Source organism: Agelaius tricolor, unplaced genomic scaffold, assembly GCF_023055355.1.
Source record: "Agelaius tricolor isolate 1412-34295 unplaced genomic scaffold, bAgeTri1.0.p SCAF_15, whole genome shotgun sequence".
NCBI lineage: Eukaryota > Metazoa > Chordata > Aves > Passeriformes > Icteridae > Agelaius > Agelaius tricolor.
Genome location: NW_027269275.1, coordinates 13,164,998 through 13,185,108, shown reverse-complemented (window position 1 = coordinate 13,185,108; position 20,111 = coordinate 13,164,998). Strand labels below are relative to the sequence as shown.

At 53.6% G+C, this 20,111-nt stretch overlaps 2 protein-coding genes across 2 annotated transcripts in view; one reads left to right on the top strand and one right to left on the bottom strand.

Moving 5' to 3' along the window:
• The first annotated feature begins 177 nt into the window (after positions 1–177).
• Positions 178–4,735, top strand: SLC38A8 (solute carrier family 38 member 8). Its single transcript, XM_071440456.1, has 10 exons — positions 178–372; positions 821–1,019; positions 1,219–1,372; positions 1,509–1,613; positions 1,923–1,980; positions 2,245–2,359; positions 2,490–2,637; positions 2,723–2,922; positions 3,100–3,151; positions 4,443–4,735. Exons 1-10 carry the CDS (start codon positions 178–180, stop codon positions 4,537–4,539), a joined length of 1,323 nt encoding a protein of 440 aa, XP_071296557.1. The 3' UTR covers positions 4,540–4,735.
• A 450-nt stretch (positions 4,736–5,185) lies between these two features.
• NECAB2 (N-terminal EF-hand calcium binding protein 2) overlaps positions 5,186–20,111 on the bottom strand; it is a 71,279-nt gene continuing 56,353 nt past the window's right edge. Inside the window, exons 5-13 of the mRNA XM_071440455.1 lie at positions 19,858–19,955; positions 9,868–10,004; positions 7,218–7,336; positions 7,022–7,101; positions 6,676–6,732; positions 6,450–6,562; positions 6,061–6,138; positions 5,601–5,692; positions 5,186–5,404 (exon numbers count right to left, since the gene is read on the bottom strand). Of these exons, the coding sequence (XP_071296556.1) occupies positions 5,376–5,404; positions 5,601–5,692; positions 6,061–6,138; positions 6,450–6,562; positions 6,676–6,732; positions 7,022–7,101; positions 7,218–7,336; positions 9,868–10,004; positions 19,858–19,955 (803 nt within the window). The 3' untranslated portion in view covers positions 5,186–5,375. The remainder of the gene's footprint in view (positions 5,405–5,600; positions 5,693–6,060; positions 6,139–6,449; positions 6,563–6,675; positions 6,733–7,021; positions 7,102–7,217; positions 7,337–9,867; positions 10,005–19,857; positions 19,956–20,111) is intronic.

The window sequence follows — 20,111 nt, the reverse complement described above, 5'->3', positions numbered from 1 at the left end:
GACGGGGCTGTCCGCGGGTGAGCTCCTGCCAGGGCCTCCCGCGGCCGCCTCCCGCCCGGCCCCCGGCGCCCCCTCCCCAGCCCCGCGGGGGCGGGGGGTCCGCGCAGCCCCGCGCTGCCCGCGCCGCCCCCGCGGGGCCCTGCGGAGGGGCCGCGCTCAGGCCACAGCCCTGCCGCGATGGAGCGGGCGGCGGGCGAGGGCCGGCCCCTGCTGCCGGCGGCGGGGGGCTCCGCCGGGCTCTCCTCGCCCGGGCTCTCCTCCGCCGGCGCCGTCTTCATCCTGCTCAAGTCTGCGCTGGGCGCGGGGCTGCTGAGCTTCCCCTGGGCCTTCGGCAGGGCCGGCGGGGCCGTTCCCGCCCTCCTGGTGGAGCTGGTAAGGGGGACTCGAGGGCGAGGGGCTGCGGCAGCCCCAGAGGGAGCCGAGGGGCGCCGGTCCTGGGAGGGAGCGGAGGGAGGGGACGCACCTGCTCTGGTGCTCGGGGAGCTGCGGGCACCCCCTCCGTGCGGCAGCCCCGTCCCGACCCCCGCCACATCCTTAGGTCGGTGTTGCGGTGCCACCCGAGGGATGCTCTTTGCAGCTGAAGCCACACTTGTAGCTGGCTTGTAGCTCAATTCAAAGTAAATGGGTGTCTGCTCCCGTACGTGCCCCAAAACCCCAAATCTAAACCCAAAGTACCACGTAAGGCTGTGTCTCCATCCTTTTGCTGACCTTTGTTACCCAGGCCCACAAGGTGATCTGGCCGTGGGCCTGCTGTGTCCTGTCCTGCTCTGGGGGTGATGGAGGGTCGGCAGGGCGCTTCTTGCTGGCTCTGTCCCCGCAGGGCTCGCTGGTGTTCCTGGTGAGCGGGCTGGCCGTGCTGGGCTATGCCGCGGCCCTCAGCGCCCAGCCCACCTACCAGGGCGTGGTGCGGGCCGTGTGCGGGGCGGCCGTGGGGAAGCTCTGCGAGGTCTGCTTCCTCCTCAACCTCTTCATGATCTCCGTGGCACTCCTCAGGGTGGTGGGTGACCAGCTGGAGAAACGTGAGTTGTTTCCCTTCACTGTGTTTGGGGCTTGCTTGGGGAGTGAGGGGAAGGTGCTCCCACGTGGGCTGGGGTCACCCCCATGGTTTTCCTGGAAATTCTAAAGACACGGGGCTCCCTGGTTCTGCCATGGTGGGATGCTCCCGACCTCCTTGGGCCATCTTTCAGGGTGCAGCTGACCCCCCCCTGCCCCCCACAGTGTGTGACTCCCTGTACCCCAACGGGACACTGAGTGGGGCCCCTCAGCTGCCCCCCTGGTACGTGGACCAGCGCTTCACCCTCTCAGCTCTCTGTGTCCTCGTCATCTTCCCACTCTCTGTCCCCAGGGAGATCGGCTTCCAGAAGTACTCCAGGTACCACCTGGGCTATCCCTGTGGTGGCCCATCCCCAGGCACCCTGTACCCCATGTTACCTCCTCCCAGGAACCTGAGGGGCTCCTCTCCTCCCTTTCTCCTCGCTGTGTCCTGATGCTCTCCCATGCCCTGACAGCATCCTGGGCACACTGGCTGCCTGCTACCTCACTCTGGTTGTCATCCTGAAATACTACCTGCCGGCAGAGAGCCTGCATTTGACTGAGCTGCCCCAGCCCTCCAGGTAGGAGGGTCAGCCCCATGTTCCTCCTGCCCTGAACTCAATGGCCTGAGCAGTGACAAGAGGGCAGGGCTGGAGGTGGGGCAGGGGTGACACTGGGCCCTATGTGTGGTGGGGGTGAGCTGGGGACAACTCACAGTGGGTGGTAGCTCCCAGCCCCAGCTTTCACCACAGCAATACCCCTTTCTCCCAGAATCACTGGGAAAGAGATTCCCGTAGTGCCATCCAGGCTGCACAGTTTATGGCATGAAGGTTTCTTCTCCATGAGAGCCTCATGCCTTTTGTTCTGTGCTTCCTCTCCACATGCCACAGGTCCTCGTCCTGGACCTCCATCTTCAGTGTCATTCCCACCATCTGCTTTGGCTTCCAGGTAGGTCACCCTGGCCCCTCTGGCTGCAGCTGCCAGGACAGTGCTGGCAGCCCCCCATGGCATCCCAGACCATGGGGATGCTGTCCCTTGACGGGCAGGTTGCAGGAAAGGGGACCTGTGGCTGTCACCAGAGGTGCTGTGGGGCAGGACACAAGTGCTGGGAATGGGGCAGAGCAGGACAGGGCACCCATAGGTGGGAGAGAGGATGCTGGGGGTGGGGGCTGTCCCTGCATGGGGCCCCAGCACCATCCCCTTGCCTTGCAGTGCCACGAGGCATGTGTGGCCATCTACAGCAGCATGCGCAACCAGAGCTTCTCCCACTGGGTCACCGTCTCTGTGCTCTCCATGCTCATTTGCCTGCTCATCTACTCCCTCACTGGTAACCCCAGCACCAAACCCTTCACTCCTCCTTGCCCTGGGGGTCCCTCTCCCCTTGGCTCATTCCTCCTCCTCAGAATTCCTCTGTCCTGCTCGCTGCACAGCCGCCCACCCCACCTCCCTGTCAGCAGGGCTCTATGGCTACCTGACCTTCGGCGAGGCCGTGGCGTCCGATGTCCTGATGTCCTACCCAGGGAATGACCCTCTTGTCATCGTTGCCCGCCTGCTCTTTGGCGTGTCCATTGTCACCATTTACCCCATTGTGGTGCTGCTGGGCAGGTGAGGGGATGGTGACAAGCCGGGTGTCCCCCGAGCCGGTGCAGCTCCCCTGGGTGCCGTCAGCCCCTGCCATCCTCCCTCCCAGGTCCGTGGTGAAGGACCTGTGGGCAGCCCCGAAGCGCGGGGCCGTGGCGGTGTCTGAGGCACACGAGCGGCGGGGCCGGGTGGCACTGACGGTCACCTGGATGGCTGCCACGCTGGGCATCGCCCTGTTTGTCCCCGACATCGGCAAAGTCATCGAGCTCATCGGGGGCATCAGCGCCTTCTTCATCTTCATCTTCCCAGGCAAGAGCAGGCATGGGGAGGGAGGAAAGTGGTGGGGGGGGGACACTGGTGCCAGGGGCATTGCTGCAGGGGAGAATGGCCTGTCTCGGCCCTGTTTTGGGGGTGCAGGGCTGTGCTTGTGGGGGACAGTGTATTGAGGGGCACTGTGTTGGGGCTGAGCTTCTGCACTGACAGCAGGGCTGTGCCTCGTGTGCGTGACTGGGACCCGCAGCCTCGGGCCACGCAAAAAGTGAGTGCATGCTCAGCGGTGGTGGGGGCAAGGGAAGGGACAGGGACACGGTGTGGTATCCCATGGGCTGTGGCCAGGGCAGATCCCTGGGGGTCACCGTGGTCAAGGTGGGAACCCTGCAAGGAGGGGAATTTGGATGTGAACTGCTCTACTGGGGCTGTGCCTGGAAATGTCCCTGTGTACCAGGGCTGTGTCCAGGCATCAAGGACCTACCCAAAGTATCTTTAGGAGCAGAAGAGCTGTGGGGTTTGGTGGCACTGGGGCATGCGGTGGGGGCAGGTTGGGGGTCAGAGGGGCAGGGCGCCCCAAGACAGGAAGCCATCAGGTGTTCGGTGTCTGTTGTGCCAGGGTGGTGTGTCCCCATCACCGCTCCTGTCTGGAGGGGCTGGGGCACAGCAGCACCCATGTCAGGGGGACCTGACATGGTGCTGGTGAGTTTGGGATAAGTGTGATCTTTAGTGTGTCTGTGGTGCCCCTGGGGGAGCAGCAGAGTTTGAGGGAGGAGGATGGAGGTTATGTGGTTAGTGGAGGGAGTGCTCTGGAACCTTGGGGTCTTGGTCAAGAGGGTGCTCTGGGGACCCATGAACATCTGGGGAGGGGTGAGGGTGTCCCAAAGGGTGCCAAAGTGCTGGAGGGGCCCAAGGCAGAAGGTCAGCAGGGTCACCCAGATGGGTGACAAAGCTTGGAGAGGTTCCTTGGGGAGACCTGCCAGAGCATGAGCCCATCATGAGGAGAGGGGACGACATGAGCTGGGGCGATGGAGACCGCGAGGGGACAGTCCCAGCCTGCCCAGGACAGTCTGGGAAGGAGCACGGTGCTGAGGACCCTGCAGCAGAGCAGCACCTGGGTTTGGGGTGAGTGCTGCATGCAGGGGCTTGGTCTGGGGCGAGGTGGGCTGTGTGCCTGGGGAGGAGGGAAGTGGGGCTGGGGCCGGGGAGGGGACAGGGCTGGAAGCGTGTGGTGACAGGATGGAGCTGGGGCTCTGTGGGAGTGGCCGTGTCCGAGCACAGGGTGGGGGGGTCTCTGCTCTGTCAGCAGGGCCACTGGGCACGGGCAGAATTGGGAATGATCACGTGGTGACATCTGCTGGCTTTTTGACCGAGGTTTGTGTGTCATTGCAGTGGACAGGGGGGCTGCCAGGCTCTTCTGCCATCGACGGGGAGTGGGGCAGAGGAGCAGGGCAGAGGAGGCTGACCCTGCAGGGAGCTGCACAGCCAGAGGAGCTGGGGTACAGCGTGGCCTGTCACTGAGGTCAGCTCTACCCCGGCAGCCTCTGCTCGTGTCGCTGCAGGGCTGCTCTCATCGCCTGGGGGGTTCTCTCCGTGCTCGGCGGTGCCTTTGTCTGCGGGCAGAGCGCTGCCCTGGCCGTGCTGGGGCTGCTGCGCTGAGGGACCTCAGAGCCCCACCGTGACCCCACCGGGCCCCCCAGCGTCCTGCCCCACACAGAGACCCCAACACAGCCACACCACTGGATCCCATGGCGGTTTTATTTGGCATCACCGTCCCCGTTGTACAGTGGCTAATAAAGACAGGAGAGGGAATTGGCAAAGGTCCTGTGCCACACACCCTGAGGGACCCCCACGCACGGCGGGGTGGGTGTGGGGTTGGCACAGATGGACAGACACACAGACGAAGTACAGACCCCAGGAAGGAGGGGAGGCAGCCACTCTCACGCCTACAAGGCACCAGCTGCAACTGTGCACATGCAAATGAAACCCCTGGGGACTGCCCACAGCTGGAAAGGATTAAGGGGCACCTAGGGAGAAGGGAAGCCCCCCTCTGCCACCACCCTGACTCCCCCCTGGGGCATGGGTCCCCATTCCTGCAGGCACACACACACCAGGCACAGCCTCACCCCCCCAGTCTCCTCCCAGGACTCACCTACTCCCTGCTTTCAGGGGGAGCTCCAGCCTCCCACTCCCATCCCTCCTTCCTAGTGCCTGCCCGCCTGCACCCGTTGCCCCCCTCCCTGCCTACCTATGTCTGGGGGATGTCCCCCTCCCCAAACGCTGCCAGCCCCTCCCTGGCAGTCCTTCTTTCCCCTGAGACCACCCACACCAGGGAGAGATGCCCCAGGTGGTGGGGAGCTGAGGGAGGACTCTCTGGGGTGGGGGAACACACACATGGGAGTTTCCTTCACTGCAGCCAGGTCACACTGACACCTGCCCCGGGCACGGCCACCCCGCAGAGGGGACAGGTGCTGGCAGGCCCCCAGCACTGACCGTCACTCTCGGCTCAGGGTGCACCAGGCAGCTGCAGGGGAACATCACTGGGTCACACCTGCCCAGCCCCACATCACCCTCAACCCCCCCTGCCCCAGCCCAGCCAGCTCAGCCCGTGCTGTCCTTCACACCATGCCACCTGCCCACCCTTGCTCCCCAAAAACTGGAGAGGTGCTGGCTGCCATGGGGTCCCTGTCCCTCACCCCCTGGGGTGGCTGCCCTCCTACCTGGCACGGCCACGCTGGAGATGGTCTCAGGCTGGCTGAGCGTGTCCACCTTGACGTGCTGGAAGCCCTTGCAGGTGGCACTCTGCAGGTGCCTGTGCCCAGGTGGGAGAGAGTGGGTGACACCCAGCCCCCCCAGAAACACCATCCCAGCCCCCCACAGCACCCAGCTCTGGCAGGGCAGGGTGCCAGCAATCCTGTTCACTTCCCCTTGTGCAGAGCACCCTGCCTTGGTTCAGGACACTGACCCCTCTCATCACCACATCCAAAGGCACTCCCAGGTGGGAGGTGTAGAGACCCACCCCAACCCCCCTGTCCTGTTTACAGGCACAGCCCTAGAACAGACAGACAGACAGCTCCTCAGTCCTGCTGTCAGACAGGGGACAGAGCTTGGGGCTCAGCTGCTCTAACAACCCTCCACGCCCAAGCCTCCCAAAATGGGCTTGTTCATCCCCTCCCCTACCTCTTCCAGTCCTCCTCCGTCTCCCAGAACTCGTAGATGATGAAGGTGACCCCATCAGGCAGCTTCACTGCAGTGACACTGGCAGAAACAGGGAGAGGGGGTGAGCCCCCAGCGTGGGGCATCCCTCCCCCCTCTGCAGCCACAGCTGTGCTCTTAGGTGGGCTATTGAGGGGGGACTCAGCCCCAGCAGCCCAGGTAGGGGTAGCCCCCCTCACCATCCCAGCACTCTCCAGCCCATGCAAAACTCCCCCAGCCCAGTGTTGGTGGCTGAGTGTGACTGCATCCCAAATCCTGGCTGCTTTGCCTCAGTCCTTTGCTTGGTCCCCACTCCATCCCACACCAAGCCCCATGTCCCCAGCCCCCAACAGGCAGCTGCTGATGGTACCCACTGGAAGCAGTCCCGCTCCCCGGCCACGCTCTTCAGGTACTGCTTCAGGGAGCTGCAGAACTCGCCCAGGTGCTTGTGTGACACTGTCATCTCGTTCCTCACCAGGAGCAGGTACTGCAGGGCCCCCAAACACGGCATGTGAGACCCACAGGAACACAGTGACCCCAAACGTGCCTCTGTGCTGCAGGGGCACCCCAGCACCCACGGTGGTGGGTGGGCACACTCACCGTGCAGGCCGCGCTCTCGCTGTCCGACAGCCGCTGGTGCAGGTCAAACCACAGGGTCTGGGAAAGGGGCAACAAGCAGCAGAGGGGGTGGTGGATTGCCTGAGGCTGCTGTCCCTCCCTCCTTGGTGGGTTTCTGTCCCCACCATTGGCAATGAGTGTGCCCCCTTCTCCACATGAGCCGTTTGCACCTCCAGTCAGGACCCTTCACAAAAGTTCCCCCTGCCCCATTGCAGCCAACATTCCCAACAGCACATCCTCATCCCTGCCCCAAAACAGCTGAGGCAAGGTCCCTGAATTGTCCCTGGGATGGCAGGACAGCCCCATGCAGGGAAATGCTGGCCCTTACCTTGTCCTCCAGCTTGCCAATCAGCTTGGCCAGCCTGTTGATCTGCCCCTCCAGCCCCTCTGCCTTGGTGTCAGGGGAACCTGCACAGAGCCAGGAGACATTGGTGGAGTGAGGGGCACCTGCAGGCACCCCCTGAGAGCCCTGTGCTGCTGCTGGGACCTGAGCGCTCCAAGCCACTCCAGGAGCCAGCACTTACCAGCCTGGAAGCTCTTTCCTTGCTCCCTGGGGACCATCCAGGTGCTGGGAGAGTAGCTGGGGACAGAGTTGTCATACCAGGTGTCACTCAGGCCGTGACCATCCTTGCTGGGGTAGTGTCTGCAACCAGAGAGCACACAGGGTGTCAGGACAGCAGAGCTGGCACACACAGAGTGGCATGAGCCAGCACTGGGGCATCCTTTCTGGCAGCTCTGCCCATGATGCCAGAGCCCTTGGAAGGGGTCAGAAACAAAGGACTGTCAGTGGGCTGCTTCCAGCAGCCATCCATTTTCTTTTTTGCTTATGGAATAGAACAGCCCTCCTGGCACCACCAGCAGCCTTCAAGGCCTTTTTCTGTCCTAGACAGACACCTGAAACATGGGGCATTCAGGCCCCTGTGCCCAGCCAGCTGCGCCTTACTGGGCTGGTTTTGCAGTCCAGTGGCTTTGGTGGCTTTCAGACAGGAAAAGCTGCTGCCACCCAGGCTGCCCATGCCTGAATGCTTGCCCATGAGCAGAGGCTGAGTATCCCACTAACAAACTGCAGCTGCAGTTCTCTGAAGAATGGAAACATCCACTGTAGCATTTCCTCCAGCACGCTTTCTTTGTCTGGGTCTACAAAGCCCCTTTGGCCTGAGGGTTGCTCATAGATCCAAAAAACTGTCCTGAAACACTTCCACAGATGGAGCATCCATAATCACCATCCAGCACCAGGTCCTCAGTGGTCCTCCCAGGACCTTGTTTATTTGCAAGCCAGAGAGAATGAGAGATCTGCCATCCTCACAAGGGCTTGCAGCTGCCATCCATGTGAGTGAGATGGGAATGGGTTTGGGGAAGAATGACCCTCTCCTTTCTTCTCCACCAACAGGAAGCCTGTGCCCAGAGGGAGTGGCTGAGCAGCTCAAAGGATTTCCAGTGTTTCCTTCCAGCAAGAGCAGCTCTGTGCCAGCTGACTGCTGACAGAGGTGCCTGGGAGCCCTGGCTCCTCTTTGTTAGTCAAGCAGCTCCCAGCTGGAGACAACATGCTGAGTGCCCAATGGGCACCACACCAGCCAGCATCTCCCTGCCCTCCTGTCCCTCCCCTGGCACCTGGCTCCTCCTAAGCACCATTGCTGGGCTCTCTTTCCCCAGACACCTTGTAAATCACCAGGGTGGGCTCCACCATATACACAGGGACATGGTGTGCAGGTCCCAAAGAACATCTCCAAGATAAGGAAGCAGGAACAACAATAAAGGGTGCAGGAGCATCCCTTTGCTACAGGCTGTGCAATTATAACACTGCTGGTCCTGGATTATCCCCTGTCAATAGACAGGAAATTAGGCAAAAACAGGCAGAGATTTATTTTAATCAGAATTTAATGAAGTGTCTCCATCTTGGACCTCTGCCTTGCACTTTGTTCTACAGCCCTTTATTTTTGTGATTTTTAGGCCACCTCTTTGTCTTCATGCAGATGCAGGAGATAATTTTTTTGTGGGATTTGTTTTTCTTTTTAGCTATTATCTTCATGAGAAAACAACTACAATACTCCCCATTATGATCTTTATTTGCTCACACATGAGCAAATAAAAGCCAGCAAAGTCTTTCATGGGCTCTAATTGCTCTGCCTGATGTTGGGTTTGTTTCCTCTTCATTGTTTTGCAGGAGCTCTTACTTCTTTTTGTACCAGGATTACCAAAAAACAAGGAGAAGAAAGGAATGTGAGGTGATGAAACCCACAGCATTCCTTCTGGAAAAGCTGGTGAGAAAGTGGCAGAGGTGCCCAGGTCTTGCTGTGTTCCACAGAGTCTGTTTTAGGAGGGAGCTGGGATTTTCACTTTCCATGTGCCCCTCTGCCTGCCCATGGCTTTGGGAAGTTGAAACATCCCCCTGCAAGCATTCCAAGGCCTCCTGGTTTGAAGGAACAGCAGGAGAAGGGTTGGTCTGACAAACAGACAGGTTTCCATGGCAACTTGTCCCGGTTAGAGCTGGTGACAGTGGCACTCTGGGGAGCTGTGTGACACTGACACCGAGGGGGCTGTGCTGCGGTTCTGCCTCTGCTGCTGGCAACTCCTTACAGCCCAGCCCTGGCAGCACTCGGGAGATCTTGAGACGGCCTCCTCTGTGCTGCCCAAGCTCAGTGGCGTGTGCTGGGCTGCTGGCCTGGGGACAGCCCCGCACGAGACTGGGGGACAGCACTGCCTGTCCTCAGCGCACAAGCGCCTTTTCCCTCTGGATGGTTACACCTGCTGAGTGCTCTGGCAGGAGGGGCAGCATCCCTGGCGTGGAAATCTGTCCCTGTGGGCTGTCCCCAGCTCACCTCAGGCTGTGTCTTGCCCTGGGTGAGAGCAGTGGTTTGCTCAGAGCTGCAGCCCCCTGCAGCCAGGTGCCAGGTGCCCAGCCAGGTGCCAGGTGCTGCCCCTGGTTTGCATCCCCACACACAGTGCTCTTGTTAAGGGTGACCCTGGGGACTGCAGGAGAGGAAGGGACAGGGCAGGACAGAGCAGTGGAGAAAAGCCCCCAGAGTTCAGGAAGCTGAGAAGGGAGGCAAAGAGAAAGGCCCAGCTCCCCTTTTCTGCTGCACAATGTCTGCTGCATTTCCCTCACCCCTCAAAAGCATCCTCCTCCTCCCCTTCCGCCCTCCTGCACCAGAGGAGGGCAGGAGTGCTGCAGACCTGGTGGGGTTGGTTTGCTCATCAATGGCATCCACAGCACTCTCCACAGAGCTCAGCAGGGACTGGGTCTGGTTCGCTGTCTCCTTCAGCAGGAAGCGCGTCACAAACTGGTCCACGTTGCTGCCACTCTCGTACACCTGCAGGGGCACACGGGGAGCACGGTGAGTGCCAGGGCAGCACCTGCAGCAGCACCAGGGTCCCTGGCCAGTGCAGCACGTGGCCAGCAGCCCTCCCTGGTCCCCTGCCATGTCACCATGATGTAAAGAGGTGTTACCCAAAGCCCACAGTTGCTCACTTTAGCATGATCTTAAATTACTTTACTGTTGCCTTGCAGCCAGTGGGTGCAGGTATGCAAAGTGTGCCCTGTGCTTTGGAGATCCCTGCTCAGAGAGTTCAGCATATTATACAGTGCCCTAGTCCACAAGAGTATGGCCAATCCAGCGCTCAAGTTAAAGGGGTTTGGGATGATTCACAGGGCTAATGTTCTGTCTGTCTGACTGACAGAAGCTCCCAGGTAACACGAACTTTTTCACGACAAAGAACACCTGAAAATATTTTAATAGAACAACTGATCTGCATGAAGAATCCAGGGCCCCTTTCCCAGCACAGCCTTGCTGAGCCCTGCCCTGCTCCTACACCTCCTGACAGTCACCAGCATTGTCCCAGAGGTGGGACACTGGCACACACTGTCCAACACTGACCAAACCAATCCAGAATTGGTTCAACACCACTCCAACCAGTTCAACACCACCCCAATCAGACCCAGTGGCCACTGACCTCACCAGCTCTGGCTGAAGCCAACCACTCAGCATCAGAGCTGAAAACATTTGCAGTTAACAAAAGGCTCCCCAAAACCCAGGTTCAACAGCACCACTTTTTCCCAGACTCTTTCCCACCCATCAGTGCCTGCTGGGACAGCACAATGCCCAGGCAAAGCCCTGCTGGGCAATGTGTCCCTCTGTGCTCACATCTCTCAGCATGGGACTCCTCTGGGAGGAATTACTGAATTTTTGGAGCCATGAGACAGCAATGGGTGTCCTGGCTCCCTGTATTCCATCAGCAATGACCACACTCATGGGACTGGAGTGGTCCCAGCACCGCTGGCTATCTGACCATGCAGCAGCACAACATGAGCACCCCAAGCTCTCCAAAGCAAATTATCCCTGTTTCATGGTGAAGCTATTAACAAGGGTTATTTCCATGGCAACTGGAGCAGCTCTGTGAGAACCAGAGGGCCTTTATCCCCGCCTTTATCTCCTGTATTAAATCATGAAAGAAGAATGAGCTGATGGAAAAAACCCTTTGGGGGAACTGATCACAGAGCTGATTCCTCAGCCTGGTTTGGAATGGGAGCATTAGTTTCTTGACAGCTTCTTGAGCATCCAATTAGCAGCATTTAATAACTTCTGTCTGACACAAGAAAACCTGCTCACAGCAACAGTGTTTCTGGGGGAAATGCACCACACAGTGATCCTCAGGAGAGGGTGGTGCACAGCAAGGTGATGGTGATGCTGAAGCTGTGAGAGGATGTGTAGTTAAATGGTAGATTTTTTATTACCTAACCACAGCCTATAATGTTGGTTCAGCTTTAGGAAAAATCAAACAGGTGATTGCCACATTCATTTAAATCAGTTGAACTCCCTACATACAGATTGGATGGATGGTTGGATGGATGGATGGATGGATGGATGGATGGATGGATGGATGGATGTTGGGTACAAAGCTATTCCAGCCAGTGCACAGAAAATTGGGGTGTTTGTGAAGATCTGATGCTTTTTGACAGGCCAGTAAGACAAATAGATCTAAAATCAAAACAACAGGGATTTTATTTCTCCCACTTAACTAACTGGCCATTTGCCAGCTCAGCTGTGAGATTTGCTCTCAGGATCTGAATCAGAAATGCACATGCTTAGAGGTATTTTCAGCAATCCCTCAGGTTTTCCTCTAGCACGTGTCTTCTTCAGGGCTGCAAAAACAAACCATTAAAAAGACCAGCTACAAAGGGATCCTTCCCATTGTCTTACTAAAACATTTGTCAGACTATCCTAGTGAGATTTAATGAGGTTTAGTCTTATTAATTCCACCCTGAAGAGTTATTTCCTCCTTGCTTAGCTTGAGAAGTTAAAATATTTATGGAGATCATGTAATAATTGCTGCTCAATGAAGCTGCTTTGTGCCAGAAACTCTTGCACATCTCCAAGCCTGCGCTTTCCCATCCATCATTTCCAGACAAGCTCTTTGCTGAACTGCCTGGCCTTGACCTCTGCTGCAGCAAACAGGGGGGCCTGAGTGTTTGCAATGAGCAGCAAGTGCGAAAACATCATTGAAAGGATGGCCTTGAGATTTCTGTGTTGGTGGCTCTCAGGAGAGCCTCAGAAAGCTCCTGATCTGACAAAGCAGGAAATGAAACAGAGACATTCAAAAATGAGAGAGGAGTGGGGAAAGGACAGCTTGCATTATTGAGGAAATAATGGGGTTCGGTCAACTGGCTGAGGTCCAAACCCCAAATCCACCCTCCTCCTCCACATCACAGGTTTTCATGTGTCTGTGAGGCACCTTCCCACACACACTGGCAGCCAACATAGGGGCACAGTCTGCTCAAAGCCCCACCACAGCTCTTCCAGCTTTTGATTTCCACAGGAACCCACCCAAAATCGCCCAGATTCTGGCACAGATTAATGAAAACATCCCTGGGATGTGTTACTTGTGCAAAGCATAACTGGGATTTTGATGTTGTTGAGTGCTTGGATTTACCAACCACTGCCAAGTTTCCCTCACCAGACACTGCAAATGGATGCTTAAAAAAGGGCTCTCATGGCCACGTCCTTGTGGGGACCAAATACCGGGGAATGAGAGTTTTAACGTTGTTGAACATCTCAAAGCTTCTTTGCTGGCATTTTTAAAGGTCACTATTCAGCTCATTAAGACTACAGGATGTAAAATATAGATTATTTTGCACCACCCACGAACTTGGAGACCCACTGTGACCTCCCCACACCTTCCCTTTGCCTCACAGGGTTACAACCTGACCAACAAAGCTTCCCAGGGCTGGCTTCCAGCAAGACTGGCCAAATTGGCTGACAATTACCACGCCTGGGGACACTGGTGACTTCTCCAACTGTTAATAACCACAGTCCAAGCACACCCACAGAGTGATGCTGCCAAAATGAGAAGGCTTTTCAGCTGGAAACCAAAGGCAACTCCGTTTCACCCACACTTTTCCTCCAGTTAAAAAAGCAAAACCCGACAACAAACCTATTGCCATGCCATGTAACATCATCAAGCCTCATTCCAGGATGATGGGGGGGTTATCTTCCACCCACCCAGCCCTTTAAAAACAGGCATGTGTTGCACTGTAATCTCTGAGTGGCTGATTTAAATTCGTTGCTCATAATTGCTTGTTTGCTTCCAAGAGATATTTTCTTATAATTAAAATAACACTCAGACCTGCCTCTTTCTCCTCTCCCTCCCCCCGACTTTTAAATCCCTTCCAAAGCAGACCCAAAACTGATTGCCTGGCACATAATCAGTAGGAGAAACCTGAGGAGAACAGGCATTTAAATAGTTGATAAATGAAAGCATTACCATATGAAAGACCCTCAGCCTTCCCAAAACAGCTCTAAAAAACCAAATGAGACACCTGTTCAGATTTAAAAAATGACAACAGCATCATATGGATTTGAAAACTTTTTTGCTATAAAATCCTCCTCCTGCAAATCTCAATGTTGGACTCTTCTCATCTCATGCTTACCTTGTCTGGTCCAGAAGGTTTCCTGCCATGGGCCCTTCCCAAGCAATTTATCACAGGACTTCTCTGTTCTCACTATCAGAGAACCTCCCTGCTGCCCTGGATCCATCATTTCTGGTGCAGCCACAGGGATGTGAAGGGCAGGTGTCTGCTGGCCCACGCAGGCTGTCCTGCACATCCCCAGGCTCACCTGGGGATCCAGAGGCTTCTGGACCCTCTGCACCCTCACCCAGCAGGCTTGGAACAGGCTTGGGAGCGTGGCCTCCTACTGCTCAACACCCTCCCTACAAATCAGCCTTTTGCTTCACACATGCTCCTAATTAGCTGTATTTAGTACCCACAAGGCAGCAATTTGATACATATTTTATTTCAGTTTTCCAAGGAAAGTGCAGATTTTGTTTTCCAAACAGGACCTACTCAAAGGACCCTGCAGATGTAGCAGTGTGGGATGGTCAAGCTGCTGAAGGCTCAGCCTGGCTGTGCCACATGCTCATGCTTTGACTTGCTCCCTCCCTTCAAAGCTGCTCTCAGACTATTTGGCAAGACAACAGCACTGGCACCTTCACTGTACAATTTACCTAAATCCCAGGAGCAACAGACCTAAAATGAGAGGGAAGAGGAGGAAAATCAATTCCTACAGATGTCCATGAGAGCTGGAGCCAGGACAGCACAAGCAAGACCTCCAGAGAAGATGCTCTTCCTTTTCAGAGAGAATGGAGGGACATGAGCTTTGCAGCAATAGACAAGGAGAAGAGCAGTGAATGAGGATCTTAATCTAAAAATAAGTTTCAAGAGAGACCTTAAGATTCATCTCCCTGCCAATCCCTGCTCCCCAGAGTCTGGCAGCCCAGGTGGATCTCCTGCACAGCCCTCCTGAGCTGGCAGGAAAATTGCTCCGGATGGCATCGCGCGGAGAAGCAGCTTTCTGGTCTGGAGTCTGAACAGAAAAGTTGGGGAAAATTCAGTTCTTTCAGAACTGAAGCAACACATTTTGTTTTAATTTGTGGTGCAATATTATCTTAAATCAGCTTCAGAGAAGAGTTGCAGAAATATTTTCTGAGAAGCTAAAGGAGCACCTCCTTTCCTTTCAGATTGTTCTTCAACTATAAAGTTCCATAACTGTTCTGGAGATCAGCATCTGCTTTTTGCTATAGAAATTGACACAGAAATTGTTCAGAAATGTATCATTCAAAACACATGGAGAGTTGACTCATCCTTTACCATTTCACTGACCCATGCACCATGATTACGTCTCTAACTGCATCTATGGAGTGTCTCAGACCTGGCTATGCTGCACTGCAGTGGCACCCCATGGCCTTCAAACCCAGACCAGAAGTCTTCAGCTGTTGTTCATTCAACCACCTTGAGGCAAGGGCAGAACATGAGGTTTGTGAGAAGCCTTGAGCAGCTCATATTTTCCGGGCTGGGCACAACTCTCAACTGCCAGCACTGTGCTGCTGTTCCACCCTGCCATGGGTCCATCCCCTGGCATGGCACAGCCCTGCCCCAGGAACCTGACACCCTCAGTGTGAGCACCAAATCCATCCAGCAGAGCAGGAGAAAACCTGCTCAAGTTAAATGAAAGGCTGAGATAAAGGGTTAGCTGGAAGATGGAAAGAAAATGTTCTTTTTGAGGATTATTTCTAGTGACTATTTTATCTCGAGGTGTCATCATTCAAAAAAGAGCAATATCACTTTTGGCAAGCTTAAGTGTGGCAGGTAAGAATGCAAATAAGAGCACTTTATATTGCTGATCTGGGCTGTGCTGTAAAACAAAAAATACCATCCCCCATTTTTAGCATCCAAGACTGCTGGCAGATGGTTCTTGCTCTGGGGCTGCAACTGAGCTGCTCAAACAAGTGCAGTTTGCAGTTTGCTGAAAACTGGGGGAGACCCATGGTCAGCCTGGCACCAGCAGCAGGGAGAAGACATCTTCTGCAGCACCTCCACGAGCCCCAGGAGCCCAGCATCTCCTGTTCACTGCAAGTGCATCTCAAAGGCAGAGACAAGAAGGGTGGATTGCTGCAGGAACAATTTAACTCATAAATAACATGCAAACCTATTCACCTGTATGTAGATACCTCTGGGCTCCCTACTGCTACTGGAACAACAGCAGCTGGTATTGAAGGTCAGTGCACTCAGTTTTTTATGATTTACATATTCTCACATCTAAATAATGAATTTTAAGGGGAAAATGCATTTGCAGCTGCTTTGGGTACATGCCAGTCCATAAGGCACATATGGTGTTTGGCACTCTGACAGGAGAAGGCTCTCAGGGGGTGTGTGCTGTGGCACCACCTGGTCATATTTCCTCTCCAGGTCCATTGAATGAGAGAACTGAGAGACTGGCAGTGAGCAAGCAAGGAGTAAAACACTGTCTTTCACATATCTTCACTCTCTCTCCAGGACCAAAGGTGATGCTGAACACCAAGCAGCAGCTGGTCCAGGGTCACCCTCAGATCCTCAGGGCTGCTCCATAAACCCTTCCTGCTGTACCCTACTCTTCCCTGCAGCCAGTCTCATTCTGGCATGTGCATGGGCAGTTGCAATTTCAGCTCTGATTTTGGGTAATTTTGCTTTCCAAGCACTCTCCTTCCGTTTGGGACAGGGCATGCACCAAGGTCAGTCACCAGTGTTTCTTGGACCTGTCTGCTGCCCAACAGAAGCATCCCCAGGAAAAAAATGATTTGACTTTAAATCTGAGCTGCTTCATCCTTGAAAATGTTCATCACTCAGCATTTTTCTGGATTCTTTGCAGCTTGCTTTTAAAGTTTGCCTCACCACTTAAGGTCAGCCTTGCTGATGCTTCCATGGTCAGTCCTGCAAAATGCTTAATTGGCAGAAGCTGGAAGCAGGAGCAGTCCCAGTGCAGCTGGCAGTGGAAGCTGAACCTGACAGGAACAAGGATAATTGAGTCTCTCAGGCTCAAAAACCCACACTGTTTTTTTACCAAGCTAAGTCACATTTCCTGGGGCGTCTGGGTGAGGGTGAGCACCACCTCTGCCATGCCCAGGCACTTGCCCTGTCACCCCCAAAGCTGACAGGGGTGGTGGAAGCACTGGGTGGGCACTGTGCCCTAGGGCAGGGGACTCACCTGGGGAGGGGCAGGGACAGCAGCACCCTGGCTGTGCTCTCCCAGCTCCCACCACCCCTCACACCCCTGACCCTGGCACAATCCACCTCCTTCCCCATCATGTTGGTTCTGGGCTTTGCTGACTGCACTACACAACAAAGAGAGTTATAGAGAACATAACATAAAAGAGAGTTATAGAGGAACATCTCCTGCTGTCAGCTTTATTTAGAACCCCAAAGTTCATTTCCTTTCTCTCCAATTTAGCTTTGCATTTCCAATTGTCACCGGCAGTGATTTCAATGCAGCACGGACATCACTGTATTGGAAAATAATTACAATGACAGATTTTGTTTTGCTGTGAGACCTTCCACTACTGAATCTAATTACTGCTGATACTTTACGAGCTCCTCCAGCACCAGATAATTGCTGCTTTCTCTTTTTATAAAGCTAGAAATAATCAGTTGTCTTTTAAGGTGAGAAATATAAACAGCAATTAAATACCATGGTTCTCCATGCCCTCTTGTCAGCTGGCACCTCTCAGAAAGACAACACAGAAAAAGATTAGGCTTCATTTATTGTTTGCCCCAAATACATTGTTTGAAAAGGAGGGAATAGGAACACTCCTGAATGGTCAATAGTTTTCTCCAGCTTAGGAAATGTGTATTTTATTATGGAGAAGCAGGAGCAGCTCACAAGCAAAGCAGTTTGCTCACAACTCACAATGTTCAGCATCATCAGCCAGCCCTTTGCAGGATCTGGCCACAGGAAAAAGTGTAAGGACAGCAACAGGGGACACAAACCCACACTTGACTCTATGAAAAACCTGCTGTTTTGGTCACCTTTCACCTCTTCCAATGTTTCTAAAAATATCTTTTAACTGTATGAATCTTTTAACCATCCTGCTACCCCAACAGCATGGGACCCTTGGTTACAGCATCACATGGGGAGAAGATGGAGCAGAAGGAAACCACCCCATCCCTAAAAGTGCCCAGGGCCAGGCTGGATGGGGCTTTGTGCTCCACTGGTCTGGTGGAAGGTGTCTCTGCCCATGGCAAAGTGGTGGAACTTGATGAGCTTTAAATTCCTTCCAAAACAAATGTATCCTGTTTGAACACTGCAGACAGGTTTCTCTACCACCCACAACAGCTTCTTTTCTGTTGGGTTTTTTTTCCCCTGCTTCTTTACATGAACAAAGTGCCTGCCTTTGAATAATTCATTGATGAGGTTTGTACCACTTTGTTCACAAAATCACAGTGGGGAGCAGTGCTTTTCATTAAATACTTCTTTGCCAGCTCCTCTCTGTGATGGAGTCTTGCTCTGCTTGCTCTCTTGCCAAAAATCTGGCAGGCAGTGAAGAGCAGCACATCCCAGGGCCTGGTGAAATGAGGGGATGGGAGGATGCTGGGGCAGCCCTGCCTCACCTGGCTTGGGAAATGTCTGCATTTGAGATGAGGTGCTGTGATCCTTCAGTGCCACAGCAGGAAGGTGCCTCCAGTGCTCCAGATCTCCCTGTTCCTCTCCACAAATTCATGATGGGGTGACCAGCTCAGGTTTAGGTAAATAACCTTGACCTGCTGCAATTAAGGCAGGTGAATCCTGCCACAATTTGCTGAATTGAGGAGGGGGAAAGGTGTTCTTCTTAGGAATAACCATCCTGCTTCTGCTGCAGATGTCTCATCCAAGGTGATACCCAAATGCTTAGATGCCTGATTTATAAGCAGGGAATAGACCATCTTCCTCTTGCAAAGTATTAGGAAGAATTAGTCATATAAATTCACATCACACTGGAAAAGCAGTGGTGGAAGGCATCACGATCAGCAAACTGGAGTGAATCACTAAGATCTCAATTAGCATGTTAAGATTTATTTAAAATACATAGTTGGCAAACCTGATGGTCATGAAAATTGCTAATAATGAATAAAAATGAGACATGAATAGACACAGAAACTGAATCATAAAAAAATCGTGTTGTCCTGATTTTTTTAACCCTTTCATAATGTTGATAAAAAAATCACTAACACCTCACCTCAGACAGATCAGTGCTTGGCCAAAGACTTTTGCCTTTAATTTATAATGGCAAGACATCAACATGTTAAATATGCGCCTTCACTTTCCATGCTGCTTTCCTCACAAAAATCAAAATGGATGAATTTTGATCAAGTAAGGAAATCAAGCTCTTTACTCAGCAGCAAGAAGGGAGAGAAATTTCCCATTTACCATTCTAACTCCTGAAACTTCTTATCATTGCCACTTCTTTAATGTGGAGAAATTTGAGTTTCTCTTTTAGCTTCAAAGATAGATGGAAGGGAGATTTCCATGTGGATTGCTTGCAGGAGGACTGTAGTCGGATTGGGAAGTATTTACAACTGCTTGGAAAAAGCAAAACCTTCCTCCTTGGCTTGGCCCTCAGTGTACTACCTTACTGCTCACCAGTGAAGAGGAAAACTGCTTTTTATTCATCATGGCACAAAATAACAATGCAAATGTAGTTGAAGGTGGAAGTGGGAGAAGGGATTGATTATCCTGAGGCAACAAATATCACTGATACAGCCCAGTTGCACTATTAAGTGGTGTGGAAGGACAGGAAAATAATATCAAAGGAGCTAAAGCTCTGTAAACACTTCTCTCAGCCTGGTAAGACAACAAATGTGCACCTCTCAGCAGGGATGTTTATATGGTATATCAGCTCAGATTGTATAGGTATTCATAAAGGAACTTCAATATACTTCTTGATCAGTGTCACTGTCTATAATAGTCCAGTATCACTGTCACATGATGGATTTTTTTGCACATATAAACCAGGTCATTATGTCTCAGTTGTGGTGCTTGCATGATTCCTCTGCAGTCCTTCAAGCACACAGTTTCCAATACAGCAGCTTCACACATGGCAACTGTATTTGGAAAGGAGGTTGCCCTCCAAGCTGGAAGCTGGATTTCAAGGCAGCTCTATAATATGAAGCTTCCAAAAGCCCTCTCAGTGATGCTAACAACAACTCATGCATTCTAAATCCCACCTGAGAGACCCAGAGGCTGTGTTGTCTGCAGAGCAGGAGGACAGAGCACTGCTGCAGAGGATGAGGACCTTTCAGATTTATGTGCTCTGTTAATGCAACTTTTACCCCACTCACCCTGAGCCTGTGAAAGGTGAGGTGCAGGAAGGAGCACTCACCCGTTTGGTGTAGTCCATGGCCTTCAGGATGGAGAGGTTCAGCATCTCCAGGGAGGCCAAAACATCCTCGTAGTCTCCCATATGGTCAGCAAAATAGTCTGGGAAAACCAAGAGAAGCATGATGGGAACACGTTAATGTAACTTGAGGCTACTTGGCACAGCAAGATCTATTATTGGTGGTAACATAAACCTGAGAGGATGGCTCCAGGGATATTTTTATACTCTATGTCCTTAGCCAAAGTCACAATTTGTCC